The following is a 16801-nucleotide window of genomic DNA, read 5'->3' as shown; positions in this document are numbered from 1 at the left end:
TGCTGCTTGGGAATCAGCTTCCCCAGCCTAGGCTCTGGGGTGCCGAGCCCTGAGGGGAGGGGCTTTGGAGGGGTCCTGAGCTGGTGGGTAGGACACATCCTGAGGCAGAGAGGCCCCCACAGGACCCCTGCCCTCTCAGGCCCTGACCTGCCGGCCTTTCCGGGTGATGAAAGCACAGGAAGTAGAGATGAGCAAAGCCTCTTCAGGGATGTTGCCACCGAAGGCCGGGCCCTCTGCAGGCACCCGTGGCCACCCCCACCCCACCCCTTTCATCCGTGCTCGCAGCCCCAGGGCCTCTACCCCTGCTATTCTCTTTGACCTTAAAAGGTACCCTCGAGTCTGTGGTGACTCCTAGACGTTGGGGAAACTCATGGATGGAGGCTCAAAGAATTTTAAGTAGGAGAGGGACAGTACCCTGGATCACCAAGGAGCCGCTGCAGGGAATATTCTAGATTCTAAAAGTCAGGGTTGGGACTTCCCTGGTGGCACAGTGGTTAAGAATCTGCCTGCCAATGCAGGGGATACGGGTTCGAGCCCTGGTCTGGGAAGATCCCACATGCCGCGGAGCAACTAAGCCTGTGCGCCACAACTACTGAGCCTGCGCTCTAGAGCCCGTGAGCCACAACTACTGAGCCCGCGTGCCACAACTACTGAAGCCCACGCGCCTAGAGCCTGTGCTCCGCAACAAGAGAAGCCACCGCAGAGAAACCCGCGCACGGCAACGAAAAGTAGCCCCTACTCGCCGCAACTAGAGAAAGCCCGTGCACAGCAACGAAGACCCAATACAGCCAAAAAAAAAAAAAAAAAAGTCAGGATTACTCTGAAAAACAAAAAGGAATGGGTCCTAAGAAAAACACTAACTGAATGAGATAGAAGGAGGAGTGGCCTGTTCTCTTCCGTGTTTTAAGATTTCCCATCGATGTTGATGAGCAATAAATATGAAGACCTGTTCACATTGAGCGATCTCAAAAAAAATAGAAAGTCAGGGTGAGGGAATTCCCTGGCGGTCCAGTGGTTAAGACTTGGCGCTTTCACTGCTGTGGGCCCAGGTTCGATCCCTGGTCCGGGAAGTAAAATCGCGGCAAGCCGCTCAGTGTGGCCAAAACTAAAATTAAATAAAATAGTAAAATAAAAATAAAATAAAATAAAATAAAATAAAGTCAGGGTGGCCAATGCTCCCCTGGTATGAATTGGGGACGGGTGTTTGGGCCAGGTCTGCAGCATGTGAAAACCAGGGCCAGGTGCAGGAGGGGAGACGGCCCAGCTGCCCAGCTCAGGGGCCCCTGTTGGAGTCCTGATGCCTCCGGGTGCTTGCAAATCTCTGTCCACCCCCCCACACACACTCCATCAGTCTCCCCGTCTGTAAAGAGAGCTGCAGGCGGATCCTGCGAGGCCATGCAGCTGGTGCACACATGGGGGGTCTCTACAGGACGTCACCTCTGAGTTTCTGATCACACCCATGCAGGGCCCATTCTCTCTGTGCTGGCTCCAGGCCTGTCTCAGACCCACTGGCCTTGTCTATCTCTCTGTCCTTGTCTCCGTGTGGTCTTGGCCTCAGCTGACACACCTGGTGACAGCCATCTCATCACCCCTTCCTCAGCTGGCTGCCTTCTGCCTTCCCTCCTGGCCCAGCCCTGGAGATTGGCCTGGTCCAGGAGCCGAGGGAGGAGTGAAGGGGACGAGGCCTGTCCAGGGATTTGAGTCTCAGCAGTGTGCCGTGTCCCAGCCATACCTCGTGGGGGTCCAAGGATGGTCCTGGCCTTGGCTGGAGCAGAGGTCAGGCCAATCCCAGCCAACAAGAGGTGGGTTTGGGGCTGTGTGGAGCTGGGCGGCAGGAGGTCAGCCGAGGGTGCTTGCAGCTGTCTGCCTTAGGAAGGGAAAGGGTCCTGCAGGGTGGGCTGGGGATAAAGGTGAAAAGCTCTGCCCACCCTCTTCAGAGTCCAGCTGGGCTTCAGGGAAGGGTCAGCTCAACACACACACCCACCTCGCACAAGCTGCAGAACTAGGTACTGGGAGGGCTGGGTGAGGACCGTGGTGTAGACCTCCTGTTTAGACTTGGGCCGACTCCAAGGACAGGACCCTGGAGACCTCGTTCCTTGCCCAGCCCCCTCCCACTGGGCCTGCGCCCCCGGCCAAGGAAGACACTTGCAGGTTCACACTGCCCAGAGCTGGGAGCAGTTCCTGGACTCCAGGGCTTCAGAAAGTTCTGCACTGCACTCGTGGCGCCATGTGGGGCACCCCAGGTGCTTGTTTGACTCCCCTTGGCCCCCCTCTTTGTTTCCACTGTGGCCCCTGGGCTGGTCTTACAGGCCACCCCTGCCGGCTTTCCCCGCTGTCTCTCTAGGAGCTGCAGACGTCCTGAGTGAGGCCACAACAAGCCACAGGCCGCAACAAGCCACACAGGAGTCTTGGGGCCAGGCCCCTCTTGGGAGAAGCCAGGGCTGGAACTTCCAAGTCCTGCTCTGGGTCTCTTTAGCAACGGCAGGAACTTAAAAACCATCCACACGTGGCTCTCTGTGGCAAGAAGCCAGGAGAACGGTGGCTGCTCTGAATCTGTTCTGGCAGGTGCTCTCCCCCTCCACGGGCCCCAGAGGAGAAGCTCCCCAGGGACTGCAGTGGCCTGACTCCCATGGAAGGACCCAGGCCATGCAGAAGAACCCAATTCTTAAGAGGCAGGGCTGGGGCTTCCCTGGTGGCGCAGTGGTTAAGAATCTGCCTGCCAATGCAGGGGACACGGGTTCGAGCCCTGGTCCGGGAAGATCCCACATGCTGCGGAGCAACTAAGCCCATGTGCCACAACTACTGAGCCTGTGGTCTAGAGCCTGCGAGCCACAACTACTGAAGCCCGCGAGCCACAACTACTGAAGCCTGCGCACCTAGAGCCCATGATCTGCAACAAGAGAAGCCACTGCAATGAGTAGCCTGTGCACCACAAGGAAGAGTAACCCCTGCTTGCCACAACTAGAGAAAACCCACATGCAGCAAAAATAAATAAATAAATACATTTATTAAAAAAAAAAAAAAAAGAGGCAGGGCCGCATAAGAGAGGGTGAAGGAAAACAAGGAGGGTGAGGTCACGGACTCAGAGTGACATGTGCCCAAGAGACTGGCTAGTCGGGTCACATACCAATGGGAGGTCACAGAAGCTACAGCCTAGAATGGGGCTCCTGGGCTGGCACGATCTGGGCTATGCCTGGACAGAGGCTCTGTCCTCTCTCCCGTGTGAGAACCCTGGGTCTTGGCCACCTGTCCCCAGATGTCCCATAGCAACAGGGAACAGCACAGCTACCCCTAGGGTTTGCTCAGACTTGGGCCTAGGGATCCATCCAGCTCAGCCACAGACAGAAGGTTCCTGCCTGGAGAGAACTAAAGAAGAGGCTGTATAGGGACCCAGCGCAGTGAGCATCGGCTGGCAGGCCAAGACACGTGGGCCTGCCCTTACGTCCTGCCCAATCTTGGCCAGGAAGACAAAGTGAGAATTTGCCAAGTATTTTGGTGGAGGATTGGGTTACTGGGTTTCCTTCCTGTATTTGGCAAAGATGGAGCAAGCTGCCAGGTGGGCAAAAAATAGGGGTCTCTAAAACACCCCAGCCTCACTAGCCTCCAGACTCTCCCCATTCATTTCCCCATTTAATTCTGACAGATCTCATTGCAGGAAACACTAACCATTATTGTTATTTTACAGATGGGGAAACTGAGGCTGCAGAAGGGGAGAAGGGAGCTGATGGTTCTCTCTCCTTCCCCCCCTACCCCCACCCCCTGCAGTGCTGTGTAGGCAACAGGCCGCTTTGTAAGCAAGTCACATTCGCCAGGGCTCCAGGCCACACCAGCAAAGGTGCCTGGGGTTGCTGACTCAGCAGGGCGGCACGCCCACCCAGACAGCCCCTCCTGCCAAGCCAAGACGGTCCACTCCCGGCCCCGGCCCCTTAGGAGTCTCCGTCTCCACATGGGCTGAAAGAAGTGTCTGGAGCAAATCCCAATCCCAAAGGGCGAGTGACCTGAAGCGGCCTCAGTTTCCCCATCTGTAAAACGGGGCCTGTCGCCCACAGTTCTCGAAGGCTGCGGTTTCCAGCGACCCGCTCGCAGGTGCTCGTCCCAAACCCCCGGAGGGCGCTTGCTGCTCCGGAACCACCCTGGGACGGGGGGATGGGAGGGCTCTGCGGTTCCTTCCCGGTCCCTATCCCGGCCCCGATTCCCCTTCCCAGGAGGACACCCCAGAGAAAGCAAAGTCGTTTCAGCAGCCCCCCTGGGTCACCTGCTTCCTCGAAGCCGTCGTCCTCGCCTTCCGCGCCCGCCTCCACCGGCATGCCCAGGTCCCCGTTGGGGCCCGACATTGTGGGCTCGGGCGCCGCAAGGGCAGCGCGAAGACGGGACACAGCGATTGTAGCACAGAAAGCCGGCACAGGGCGGAAGGTGGAGGTGATGGGTGGAACTCGGGACCAGCTGGGCTGAATGCCACAACTGAACGCGCCCGGGCCCCGCCCCCACCCGCTGTGAGACTCCGCCCCACGTCCCGCCCCACTCAGAGCCTGGTCCCTGTCGCAGCCCAGCTCTTGCGACTCATCCCGGGAGCGGAGATTTGTGCCCGCCTGGCCTTCAGACTCCGCATCGCCCCGCCCACAATCTGTCCAGCCTTCAGATCCCCATCTACTCCTCGAGCCCCACCCATCTCCCGGCCGCCGGGAGGGGCCATCCCGGGGCTGCCCGCCGAGAAGCCTAGGTAGTTGAGCCTGGGGCCCTCAGTTTGGGCCAAGGAGTCCGACAGAGGGGCGGGAGGGCTTGGAATCCCCACTCCGCCCTATCCTGCCGCTGGGCACCTGCGGGTCGGCGACTCGGCGCCTTCGGGTGGGCGAAATAAATATGAGACACGTGGTTTCTAAGGCCCCCTGTGTGTATGGAAAATTTTATGGTTCGGGCCACAGAAGAAACGGTGCAGCGGTGCGGGAGGGCAGAAAAAGCCCGATTCGAGGATTCCCACCTATTGTGGGTCGGGCTGGGCGGTTTCTGCGACTCTCCTGGACCCGACGCCGTGACGCTTTCCCTGATAGTCTGAAGGGTTCACTCTCTTTCGATTGGGTGCGTAATACGGATGACGCTGACGGCCACATGGCGAGCTACGTGGCCGAGTTCCTGCGTTCGTCTCCGGGTCACCACCGAGACCAGTTACATCTACACTTTAGAAGCCGGGGCATTTAGCAGACATCCCTAGGTGTGTTTCTTCGGCTCTGACGGATGTGTGGAACTGGGCTCCGAGGACTCACGCCCAGTCCCACGAGAGCTGGCCCTCCCCACTTGGCATCACTGTCACTCCGGCAACCTGCAGGGCGCCGGAGACCTGCTCCTTTAAGAGGAGCCTGAGCCCGGGCCATCTTTGTTTCTCGCGCCCTCCCGCTGCGCCGGCGGAGCAAACATGGCCCACGCTGTGCGGGCGCTGTGGCCCGGCGGGCTCGCTCTGACCTGGAGGCTGGGCGGTCGTCCCGCGCTGGGACTTCCCGCGCAGAGCCGGGCCGGCTTAACCGGGGCGGCGGGAGGCCCGGGCCCCGCCGCCACCACCCGCAAGGGGGCCCCACGGCTCCTGGGGGCGGCGGCGCTGGCCCTGGGAGGAGCCCTGGGGCTGTACCACACTGCACGGTGGCACCTGCGCGCCCAGAACGTCCGTGCCGACCTCTCAGCCGCGCAGGTAAGCCCGGGTCGGACCAAGCCTTGGGTAGGGGCGTTCGGGTCAGCGCCGAACTTCGGGACTTCTGGGAACCGGCGGTGTCAGGAATCGCCTCCTCCGTCCGCTCTTAACCTTGGACCAGTGACTTGGTTTTAAGCCCTCGAGCCCTCAGCGTCCTCATCTGTGAAATGGGGCGCTACTGATGCCTGCTGACTAGAATTCTCGTTGTTTCAAAGTCGTTTTTCTAACGTGTTTTAAGACTTTTTGATGGAAAGATTTGGAGATCACTGAAAAGGGAAAGCCTCTTGTACAGTGGATGGCTTTACAAACATTTTATCGTGTTCCTGCCACTGTCTCCAAATCCCGAGCTTGTGTATTTATTAGTACTGTTATTAGTATTTTTACGGAACTGATGACCCTTAGACTCCAGGCCCTGAGACACGGAGGAACAAGGGTATGTCCCCCAAGCCGGGTGGTGGCCCAGCTGCCCTTGCGATGCTTTGTACACAGCACCAGCACCCCACACACACACACACCCCCACAGGCGCCCCTTTCCTGAACCCATGGGAACAGGAACGGTAGATGGGGAGTGGAATTCCGTGTCTGCCTGCCCGCCCACCTCCATGGCCCAGCCTCAGTCTCTCATCTCTGAACAATGGGGGGGCGGTACTGCAGCTGTGGCTTTCAAACATGAATATGCTGTAAGCTCTCGTGAGGTGCTCCTGCTCTATGCAGGCCAGTGGCCCAGATATAACGCTCCCCGCTTGTAGATTTGAGGTAGACCCCTCTCGGAAACGCTGGGCTCTGCCTCCACACCCCTTGAAGGGGTCGGGGTGGGCACTCCCAAGTTGAAACAGTTGCATCTGGGGGGGCACACCTGGCGGTGTCTGAAGTTCCCTTGGGACAGGAAGGAGAGGAGAGATGTCTGTCTAGCGTTGGACAGAGATGAGAAAATTCCTCCTACACAGAACAGACTTTCTACCTGGGGAGCCCACTGGATGGGCGCTTGGCTGTCCACTGCAGGAGCCTGCTGCCCACCTCCCTTCACCTCCCTTTCTCCCTGTCACCCATCCCCCATTTCTCCTGAAGTTCTCAGGTCATCCTAGAAAACTCTCCTGGGAAACTTTTGCTTGGGGGTGGGGCCTGGACCTGGGGGCGGGGCCTGGGCACCAGGCCTCAGAAGCGCCCTCCTCTGCTCCTCATCCAGCTCTCCCTGTCCAGCCGCCTGCAGCTGACTCTGTACCAGTACAAAACGTGTCCCTTCTGCAGCAAGGTCCGCGCCTTCCTAGACTTCCACGCCCTGCCCTACCAGGTGGTGGAGGTGAACCCTGTGCGCAGGGCCGAGATCAAGTTCTCCTCCTACAGGAAGGTGCCCATCCTGTTGGCCCAGGAAGGAGACAGCTTGGTGAGCCTTGGGGAGCTCCCTCCCCGCCCCGTTGTCCAGGCTTGTCCTGAGTTGGGCCCTGCTCTGCAGCCCTGGAAGGAACTTGGGCTCTCCGAGCCTCGGCCGGGGCTTATGAACCCGTGAGTCTAAGGGAGACAGAGGACCACAGAGCTTAACAACGTGGCTTCTGAGGTCAGGGTGGACTGGGTTCAAGGTGGGGCTCTGTCACTCACTGGCTGTGTGACTTGGGGCCAGTCACTTAGCCCCTCTGGGTTTGCTTCGTTAATCAACGGAGAACCATACTCTCCAGGGTGTAGGGCTTGGCTCCTAGTACGTAGCTTCTGAGTCTTCCCGGCCCCTCAGTGCCCAGGAGGCCAAGCGGGTGAGTGGGCGGGGCTCAGATCCTGGGTCCTCCCCACATTCTCCTCCCCATTAGCCACATTTGGGTCTCCCTGACTCGGGACAGGCTTCCCTGAGGGCGGGGAGTGGGTCCTGGGGGAAGGGAAAGCTCAGTGGGCATCGATTTTAGGGGTGAACCTCCAGGGACAGACAAACAATGCCCAGGTTCCACCTGACCAGCTTCTGCAGAGTGCTTGGGTGTCAGGATTAAGAGCCCCTGGTGATCCTGCCAGTGGCCAGTCAGCCAGTACCCCCCGCCCCCCACAGTCTTGATCTAAACCATCCTCTTCTCCAGCAACAACTGAACGACTCCTCTGTCATCATCAGTGCCCTCAAGACCTACTTGGTGTCGGGGTAAGGAGCCCCTGAGGCCCAGGCTGGCGCTGCATCTCATCCTGTCTCCTATCTCAGGGAGGCCTCCCCTAGGTTCCTGCATGGGAGTGGGGTGGAGCTGCTGCTTAGATTTCCAGGATGGGCCACGGGCATCACTCTGAGACTCCCCCTTCTTCCGTGCATCTCCCTCTGTTGGGGAAGTGCTTCTGGTATCTGCCCCAAGTCCCTCTTGCTGCAGGACCTCCTGTGTCACCCACAGGAGGGTGGGAAAGCTTTTGTGGGTCAGTCCTGGGGCTGCATCAGGCTGGGGTAGATATTCATCCCGAGGAGGTGAGGGCTGAGTCTCCTGGAGGAAGAGGGAGTCAGGGTGAGGCTCTGGATATCTCCCAAAGGCAGCGCCTGGAAGACATCATCACCTACTACCCACCCATGAAAACTGTGAACGACCAGGGCAAGGAGGTGACCGAATTCTGCAACAAGTACTGGCTCATGCTGGATGAAAAGGAGGCCCAGCGGATGTATGGTGGGAAGGAGGCCAGGACGTGAGTGGGGCCAGGGCCGGCCCTGGGGGTGTGGGGAGGGGCTGGTCTTCCCCAGAGGGGACCAGGCTGCGCGAGATGCTGTGAGCCAGGAGCAGCATGGGAGACCACGAGGGCTGGGGCTGAGCCACAGGCGTGACTGACTCTCCTGCGGACCTCCTGCTTCCGTCTGTACGCTGGGCTGTCGAGATAGTGCGTCTGCTCCCTCAGCTCCCAGGCCCTGGCTCAGGGAGCCCACCTGGCCCACCTTCTGTCCCCCCTTGCCCGCAGGGAGGAGATGAAGTGGCGGCAGTGGGCAGACGACTGGCTGGTGCACCTCATCTCCCCCAATGTGTACCGCACGCCGACCGAAGCCTTGGCCTCCTTTGACTACATTGTCAAGGAGGGCAATTTCGGGACCGTGGAGGGCGCCATGGCCAAGTACATGGGCGCAGCTGCCATGTACCTCATCAGCAAGCGGCTCAAGAGCAGGTGACGGTGCACACATGTGTGTGTGCGCTCGTGTGTGTGTGTACGCTCATGCGCGCGTGCACCTGGGGGCCTGCCCTCCCCAAGTCCCCAGCGTTAGCCAAGCTGAAACTCAAACCCAGAACCCCTGATTGCCTCCCCCAGCCCAGGGCAAGCAGGGCTGGCCTGGGAGTCCAGAGCTGGGTCTCTGCCTTGTACCTTCCTCTGTTTCCCTCTCCATGGTTGGGTCTCTTGTCCCGCTCCATCCCCCGAAGTAGCCTTGGCCCCCGGGCCTTCTCGCTCCCCCCACCTGGGCCAGGTTTCGGAGTTCCCCTGATGGACCTCCCCCATTCCTACCCAGGCACCGCCTCCAGGACGACGTGCGTGAGGATCTCTACGAGGCTGCCAACAAGTGGGTGGCAGCTGTGGGCAAAGACCGGCCCTTCATGGGGGGCCAGAGGCCGAACCTGGCTGATCTGGTGAGTGTGGTGGTGTCAGAGGGTGCACAGACCAAAGGGTCTGTCCTTGGGGTTGGGGAGGCCCAGGCAGGCAATACCTACGTCTCACAGCTCCTCCATCCCAGAGGCATCTGCCTCCACTGGTTGTCAAGGGCTTAAGGAAAACCAGTGCTCCAGGCTTCTGCCCAGCAAGGTTCCTGGGACAGTGTCTTGTTGGCCTGACTTCAATGCCAATCCTTGAAGCAGTCCTACAGCCAGGGTAGAATATATTGATTGCAAGGCTCTGGTCTTGGAGCGAGTGGTGGGGTCCGCTCTTCCCGAATCCTACAGCCAACCCACACGCTTCATTCAAAGCCCTGCGTGCAAAATTGGCCCGTCAGTGGGTCACGGGGCTCCCAGAAAGGGGAGGTGATGGGCCCAGGGCACACACCGGGCAGAGGGCGGGGCAGGCATGGACACCCCCTCTGTACCCGCCCCCCTCCCCCAGGCAGTGTACGGTGTGCTGCGTGTGATGGAGGGTCTGGAGGCCTTCGACGACCTGATGCGTCACACTCAAATCCAGCCCTGGTACCTGCGGGTGGAGAAGGCCATCGCTGAGGCCCCCCAGTGAACTGAGCATCCCTGCCAGGAGGAGGGAGGGAACAGTGGAAGACACCGGCTGTGGGGGACCAGGGCCGCTGGGCCAGCACCTGCTGATGCTGTGATACAGTGCAGCAGGGGACAGGATCATTCGACCTCTTGCCCACCCACCCTAACTGCCCCCTCGCTTCTAACACTGGACGTCTGCTGGAGCCCTGGGGCGCTGGGGGACAAAGCCCAGGCTCAGTTTCCATTCACAAATGTACCCCCGCCCCCTGGGGCATGGAAGGCTACCTCCCTCACCAGCTGGACCCCCTCCTGGGCCTCCCTGCTCTTTAGCCTTCTCTGGGGCTCTCAAGGCTGCCGTGTTTACACCCCGTGGGTGGGAATCAGGTTGGGCTCCTGCCCTGGGCAAGGGAAGTAGGGACCGTCCGGTTTGGGGAGGCCCCATCCCTGGCTCCCCCTGGTTCCTGCTCTTCCCAGGTGTCCCCAGGACTGTGTGTCATGTTCACAATAAAGAAAAGGTTTGCTGCTCCCCGCGTGGCGGCACCATAGTGGAGGTCCGCAGCCGGTAAATACGGTTTGTCCAGTGCTTACTAAGTGTCAGGCCTGGGTGAAAGGCTCAGTGGGCTTTGTGTCCCATAACCCCTGGGACACGGCCATGGGATGTGCAGCAGGGAGGTGCAGAGATGGCCCAGGGTGCAGGTCCAGTTCTGCTCCCCACTGACCGTGGGGCTCTGGGCAGGGGCACCCCTCTCGGCCCGAGTCTCCTCATCTGTCAGATGGGCACAATGGTGGTCCCCACCTCAAGGGGAAGTTGTGAGGGCTTGATGACAGGATACAGGTCACGTGTGCAGAAGGGTGCCTGGTGCAGCAGGGGCCAGGGTTGTTCCAGTCTTGCTCTGGAGACCAGGAGACGAGGGTGCAGAGGACACAGTGCCTTCCAGGGGCCCCTCTGGCAGCACAGAGCCACCCAGGGCTTCAAATCCCAGGCCTGGCATTTCACAGTGGTGGGGGGGTGGGGGGGACGCTGGAACAGGGGGCTATAGAGAGAAGCGGTTCTGGGAATGAGGCAGGGCTGTGGGGTCCCTGTTCCCCTGGTTTCAGCAGATGAGGGGCACACTGGTCTGCTGACGTGGCCCTGCAGAGGCCCGACAGGCAGCCAGTGAGCTGAATTCTACCTCCTGGGCCCTCCCTACTGTGCAGTGACTGGGCAACCCTCTCAGGAGAGTTTAAATTTTTTCTTTGTTAATTTTTTTTTAAAAAAATTATTTTATCTATTTGTTTTTGGCTGCGTTGGGTCTTCGTTGCTGTGCACGGGCTTCTCTCTAGTTGTGGCAAGCAGGGACCACTCTTCGTTGTGATGCACAGGCTTCTCATTGCGGTGGCTTCTCTTGTTGCAGAGCATGGACTCTAGGCCCACGGGGTTCAGTAGTTGTGGCACGCGGGCTCAGTAGTTGTGGCTTGCGGGCTCTAGAGCGCAGGCTCAGTAGTTGTGGTGCACGGGCTTAGTTGTTCCGTGCGTGGCATGTGGGATCTTCCCAGACCAGGGCTCAAACCCGTGTCCCCGGCATTGGCAGGCGGATTCTTAACCACTGTGCCACCAGGGAAGCCCTGTTAATTTTTTTAAAACATAAAAACAATTCATGGTCTTTGGGGACTTCCCTGGCAGTCCAGTGGTTAAGACTCCATGCTCCTAATGCAGGGGGCACGGGTTCAATTCCTGGTCGGGGAACTAAGATCTCACAAGTTGCATGGCGTGCCCAAAAAAAAAAAAAAAAAATTCATGGTTTTTGTATTAGCAAACATTCAAATAAGGTAGAAGCGACAAGCACTCTGGAGGCAGACAGTGTCATTTTGGGAGCAGTGGCCTCAGCTTCTGCAGGGCTGTCTGCCACCTGCTTGTTTTTGTTCCCATGGCGAGCATCTGTCCTTGTCACCGTGTCACACTGGCTGGGTCTTCATGGCTGCAGAGTGCTCCTTCCTCTGGGAGGAAGGAGAGAAGCTGAGGCCTGAGGCCACACCAGTCTGGGTTGAGGAGCCGTGGAAGCTGCCTCCGTGGGGCCCACAGGTGTTGAGGTCTCCCGAGTCACCGCTGTGTCCAGGATGCAGTTCCCCCTTCATTGATCGGCCTTTAAGTCCCAAGGCGCCTTGGCTCCAAGGACCTGCGTTGGCCTGTGGACCCCAGAGCCTCCCTCAGCGGGGCAGGAACTAGGCCAGGAGCACCTCGGGGCTGCATCCCTGCCCCCCTCCCCACTTTGCCTGCTCTTCACAGACAGCCTTTTCCTTGTCACCCCCCAGGGTTACTTGGTGCTTTTCCAGCTGCTCAAGGAGGCCGACTCGCCTTTCTCTGTCTCAATCCCAAATTCCCCAAAGGGAGCATTTGATGTTACCTGCTTGGGATGAGGCGTCCACCTTCAGTCCATGGCACCGTGGCCTGGGGAGAGTCTCATGTCCCATAGCCCCACCCTGTGCTTCCTGCCCTTTCTGCTCCCTGCTAAATCCAGTGATCATGTCTTCCTCTTGAGGCCTGGTCTGGCTAAGGAGGTGCCAGGGGCAGGCCAGACCCCAGCTACTCTTCACCACCCCTCTCCTTGTTTTCACAGAGATGTTTTCTTCTGTCTTTGCATTTCTCAGAGGAGGATATAGTTGATGGCAGAGCCATGCCGGGGATAGGGGCCTCACTCCTGACTGGGGCTTTATCCCTGGGGCTGCAGCAGGCAGAGAGGAGCCTGCCCACACCCTCCTCACCCACCTCCACTAAATGGTCACCTTGATGAAAAGTCACCTTGATGAAAAGGACTGTGCTAACTAGACCCATTCCCTGTGACGGGCTGGAGAATGGCCAGTCAATGCAAGGCCACCACGGGGCACTGAGTCCTGCTTCTCTCATGGAGTATTCCCCCCCCACCCCCACCCCCCCGCGCCCAGGTGACAACCTTGCCTCAGTTACCTTTTCCCATAACCAGCAGAGGGCGGTAGAAGATGCAAAAGCCCTGTCGGGGATGGCCACAAGATCTGGTGCTGCCACCTTGTGGCAAATTCTGGGATTGCACCTTTGGGCCATCTTCATTTTCCAGGGACTCTATTTGCCCATCTGTAAAATGGGTTTAGCATGCAAAGTGCTGAAGATGGGTAGGTAGGAAAAGTCACACCTTTCAGGGGAAAAGGCCGCAAGCTAGGAACCCTTGCTCCATCTTGGTAATGCTTAGGTTATGGCTTGTGCCTGTGGGCATTGGTAGCAGCAGAAGGCCTGAAGTGGGAACTGTGCAATTGTTTGCTGTGACCTTGGGCAAGCCCCATCCTTGCCCATCCGTGGGCAAGCTCTCGGAGGTCAGTTACCCTTCATGGGGTTGTTGAAATCAGGGATGGGAAGGTTGCACAAAGTTGATGTGCATTGTTGATGTGTGAGGGGTGTTTTTCTGCAGCCGGTGGGGTCTGCTGTCTCTTCTCAGAACGCACTCCCTGCTGTTTCCTGCTGGGCTCCTGGAGTTCACGGCCAAGTGCTCCAGGAAGTAAGAAGGGAAGAGAGCCGTGAGAATGGCGAGATCCCTCCTCCCTGGGAGTCAGGGAGGGCTCCCTCAGGAGAGCAAGCCACAGCAGGGGCTTTAAGGATTAGGATTCTGGTTCACTATTTTTGTTAGATTATTAAATTTAAAATTTTCATTTTGATTATGCAAGTAATTGTTCATTGTGCATAAATAGAGCTTGTGGATAAGCAAAAAGATACCAGTTATTCACAGACCCATCACTGAGATTTAAAAATTTAAAAAGCTTTGAGACTTCCCTGGCAGTCCAGTGGTTAAGACTCCACGCTCTCAATGCAGGGAGCACAGGTTCGATCCCTGGTCGGGGAACTAAGATCCCACAAGCTGCGCGGCGTAGCCAAAAAAAAAAAAATTTTTTTTTTGGAGAATAGCCTTCTAGTTATTTTTTATGTATCTGCATATAGTGTGTATGTGTGTGTATATATATATATATATATATACACACACAAAATATTTTATATTTATATATATAATTTATATTTTATGTGCAATATTTATATCTAACAGTTAAATGGGGCCTATTTTGTGGCAAGCACCATTTTAAGCACTTTATGCATATTACCTCATTTAATCCTTTCAACATCCCTATGAGGTAAGTACAAATATTCCCATTTTACAGATGAGGAAGCTGAGGCATCAGAAAGGTTAAGTGAATTGCCTGGTGTCACACAGTAAATGGCACAGGCAGGATTTGAACCCAGATCTCCTGGCTCCAGAGTCGATGATCTTAATCACAATGTCACATTACTTCTCTCTCTCTCTAGATACATATTTTTTGAAATAAAAATTCAGATCACACAGTAGCTCCTGAATCACATTCCAGATCAGTGACTGTTCTCCCTCACCATTTCTAATGACTGTTCCACAGTATGCCATGCTCCACTGGATGACTCTTCCCTAATTTTTTTAACCAGTCCAATGGGAAGGATGTGGACGGGCAGAAGTGTCTAATGGGGAACAGACGTGGTAGTGGGGGGATGGTGTGGTGTGGGCTGAATAATGGCCCCCAAATATATCCAGGTCCTAATCCCTGGAACCTGGGAACGTTACCTTATGTGGTAAAGACACTCTGTAGGTGTGATTAAATTAATGATTTTGAGATGGAGAGATTTTCCTGGATTATCCAGATGAGCCCTAAATGTAATCACAGTCCCTTTATAAGAGGGAGGCTGAGGGAGGTTTGACTAAAGAAGAGGAGATGTGAGAACAGAAGTGAGAGGTTGGAATGACGCCAGGAAGAGGTCGAGAGCCAAGGAAAGCAGCCAGCCTCCAGAAGCCAGAAGAGGCAAGGAAATGAATTCTCCTTGAGAGCTTCTGGAAGGAACCAGCCCTGTGGGACGCCCTGATTTCGGCTCAGGTGAGATTGATTTTGGATTTCTGGCCTCTAGAACTGTAAAGGAATAAATGTGTGTGTGTCTGTGTGTGTGTCTCTGTGTGTGTGTGTGTGTGTGTGTGTGTGTCTGTGTGTGTTTCGCTGTGCCACGCAGCATGCGGGATCTTAGTTCCCTGACCAGGGATCTAACCTGTGTCCCCTGCAATGGAAGCACGGAGTCTTAACCACTGGACTACCAGGGAAGTCCTGCTTTTGTGTTGTTTTAAGATGCCACGTTTGTGACGATTTGTAGCAGCAGCCGTAGGACACTAATACAAATGGTACAGACCAGTGTAGTCAGGGAAGAGAAGCGGCTACAGGGAGCCAGGTGACCTGGGGGCAAGTCCCTTGCCCTGTGTCAGTTTCCTCCTCCCTAAAATGAGGGGCAGGGGCTGGGCTCTTTGGTGCAGCAGGGGACCCCCAACCCTGGCAGGCGTGGGTGGAGCCAGCTCATGGGGCTTTCACAGCTGCCGTGGGGAGATAATGTTTGGTCCTCAGCCACAGGGACCGTGCTGAGCGGAGATGGCAAATGGCCCGAAGAGACTGTTCCTTTGTGCCGCTCCCCCGCCAACCTCTGTGTTATGGGACGCTGACAGCAGGAGAGGCCTTAGGCTTGCCTGGCCCCTGGGGGCTGGGGTGGGCCTCTGGCCTTCTTGTTTCCTTCCTGCACTCCTGCATCACTCCCCTCCTGCTGGCCTTCCCACCCAGCACTGGCCAGCCTCTCCAGCCACTATAACTGGGACTCGCTGGTCTGCTCTTGCTTCTTGGCCCTGGAGGGCAGGGACCAAGGTCCACGCCTGGGCAGAGGGGCCTGGCAGGCAGGCTGTTCCTCTTCTCACCCTTCCCCTACATTCCAACCTGCCCAGACCAGCGAGATGCGGACTGGGGACAGCGTGGCCAGAGCTGAGGTTGAGAACAGGGCTTCAGAGTCAGCAAAAGTGGTTTGAATCCCGGCTCAACATGTGCCCTTTTCTGGGGGGTGGGGGGACGCTATGGCTTGTGGGATCTTAGTTCCCTGAACAGGGATCGAACCCGGGCCCTCAGCATTGAGAGTGAGAAGTCCTAACCACTGGACCGCCAGGGAATTCCCAACATTTGCCCTTTGTATGAACCGGAGGAGTCCCTTCCAGCTCTGAGCTGTAAGGCAAATATTGTGCCCATCTTGCTCGTGAGGAAACTGAGGCTCAGAGAGGCATGAGATTTGCCCAGGATCACGCCGCCAGGTGCCAGGATTCAAGCACAGGCCTGCCCCACTTTTCTCCGGCTCTCTGTGGCCTCCTGGCCAGGAGAGCAGCCAGACGCCAGGTGTCACCTACCTGAGGTGAGGCAAGGAGCACCTGCCCCTCAGTGAAGGTCCCTGCAGGTGGGTCGTGGCGTGGTTCCAGGCCGCTGGGCCTGCTCTGGGGGCAGGGGCCCCAACAGAGCCCATGGCATCTTCACCCCCCAAGCATGCAGCGGGAGTGGGGTCCTCTGACCTGCCTTCGAGGCCGCGTCACCTGCTCACCGTGAGGCCTTGGGCGAGTCCTTTCCCCTCCTGGAGTCTTAGTTTCTGCCTCTGTAAAATGGGGACATGGCGGCAGCAGCACTTGTGCCCTGTGTTTGCAGAGCCCCAGCTGGCGCGCAGCGATGGCGCTCCCATGACTAAGAGATGAGAAGGTCTGGCTTCAGAAAGGAAGCACGAAGAGGATGGGCCAGATCCCACGGTGGGAGCTGCCCCCACCCCCATCCCATGCCAGAAATCCCAGGCCTCCTCACCCCGGGAAGGAGGGAGGGGGGACTGGAATGAAAAGCATTTAGGGGAAATCACTCTGTGAGTTTGGAATCCAGGATGGGGCAGGGGAGCTGCGAGATAAAACTCTTTATTAAGGACCAGCCATTTCCGTTTCCTGTCTCATTTCAACTTTCCAGCAGCCCTCCCAGGCTCGTCTGGAGGTAGGACGGAGGTCTGAAATGCGTCTCGCTGGGCTAAAATCAGGGTTGTCAGCAGGGGAGCGTTCCTTCCGCAGGCTCTCCAGGACTTGGTCCTTGCCTTTTCCAGTTTCTAGAAGCCGCAGCATTCCTTGACTCGGGCCTCCTTCCTCCA

At 57.4% G+C, this 16801-nt stretch overlaps 1 protein-coding gene across 3 annotated transcripts; it reads left to right on the top strand.

The window, feature by feature from the left end:
• The first annotated feature begins 4544 nt into the window (after positions 1-4544).
• PTGES2 (prostaglandin E synthase 2) lies at positions 4545-16592 on the top strand. Of its 3 annotated transcripts, none has more exons than XM_004269167.4 (7): positions 4553-5680; positions 6867-7064; positions 7738-7796; positions 8168-8317; positions 8585-8785; positions 9123-9240; positions 9707-13473. In XM_004269167.4, exons 1-7 carry the CDS (start codon positions 5411-5413, stop codon positions 9827-9829), a joined length of 1119 nt encoding a protein of 372 aa, XP_004269215.1. In that variant the 5' UTR covers positions 4553-5410; the 3' UTR covers positions 9830-13473. The 3 variants fall into 3 exon arrangements, with proteins under 3 accessions (XP_049567509.1, XP_004269215.1, XP_033283011.1); XM_033427120.2 differs by lacking the exon at positions 9707-13473 and adding an exon at positions 16324-16592 and having other exon boundaries at positions 4556-5680; XM_049711552.1 differs by lacking the exon at positions 8585-8785 and having other exon boundaries at positions 4545-5680.
• The last annotated feature ends 209 nt before the right edge of the window (positions 16593-16801 follow it).

The sequence above is a fragment of the Orcinus orca genome, chromosome 6 (genome assembly GCF_937001465.1).
Source record: "Orcinus orca chromosome 6, mOrcOrc1.1, whole genome shotgun sequence".
NCBI classification, from domain to species: Eukaryota; Metazoa; Chordata; class Mammalia; order Artiodactyla; family Delphinidae; genus Orcinus; species Orcinus orca.
The sequence above is the reverse complement of the archived record's forward strand: the minus strand, read 5'-3'. Positions and strand labels throughout refer to the sequence as shown.

Bases quoted from the DNA above. Each gene is read 5' to 3' on its own strand.
- PTGES2 (XM_004269167.4), top strand. From the start codon at position 5,411: ATGGCCCACGCTGTGCGGGCGCTGTGGCCCGGCGGGCTCGCTCTGACC. The intron at 5,681-6,866 runs GTAAGCCCGGGT...CTCCTCATCCAG, and splicing joins CCGACCTCTCAGCCGCGCAG to CTCTCCCTGTCCAGCCGCCT. The intron at 7,797-8,167 runs GTAAGGAGCCCC...TATCTCCCAAAG, and splicing joins AAGACCTACTTGGTGTCGGG to GCAGCGCCTGGAAGACATCA.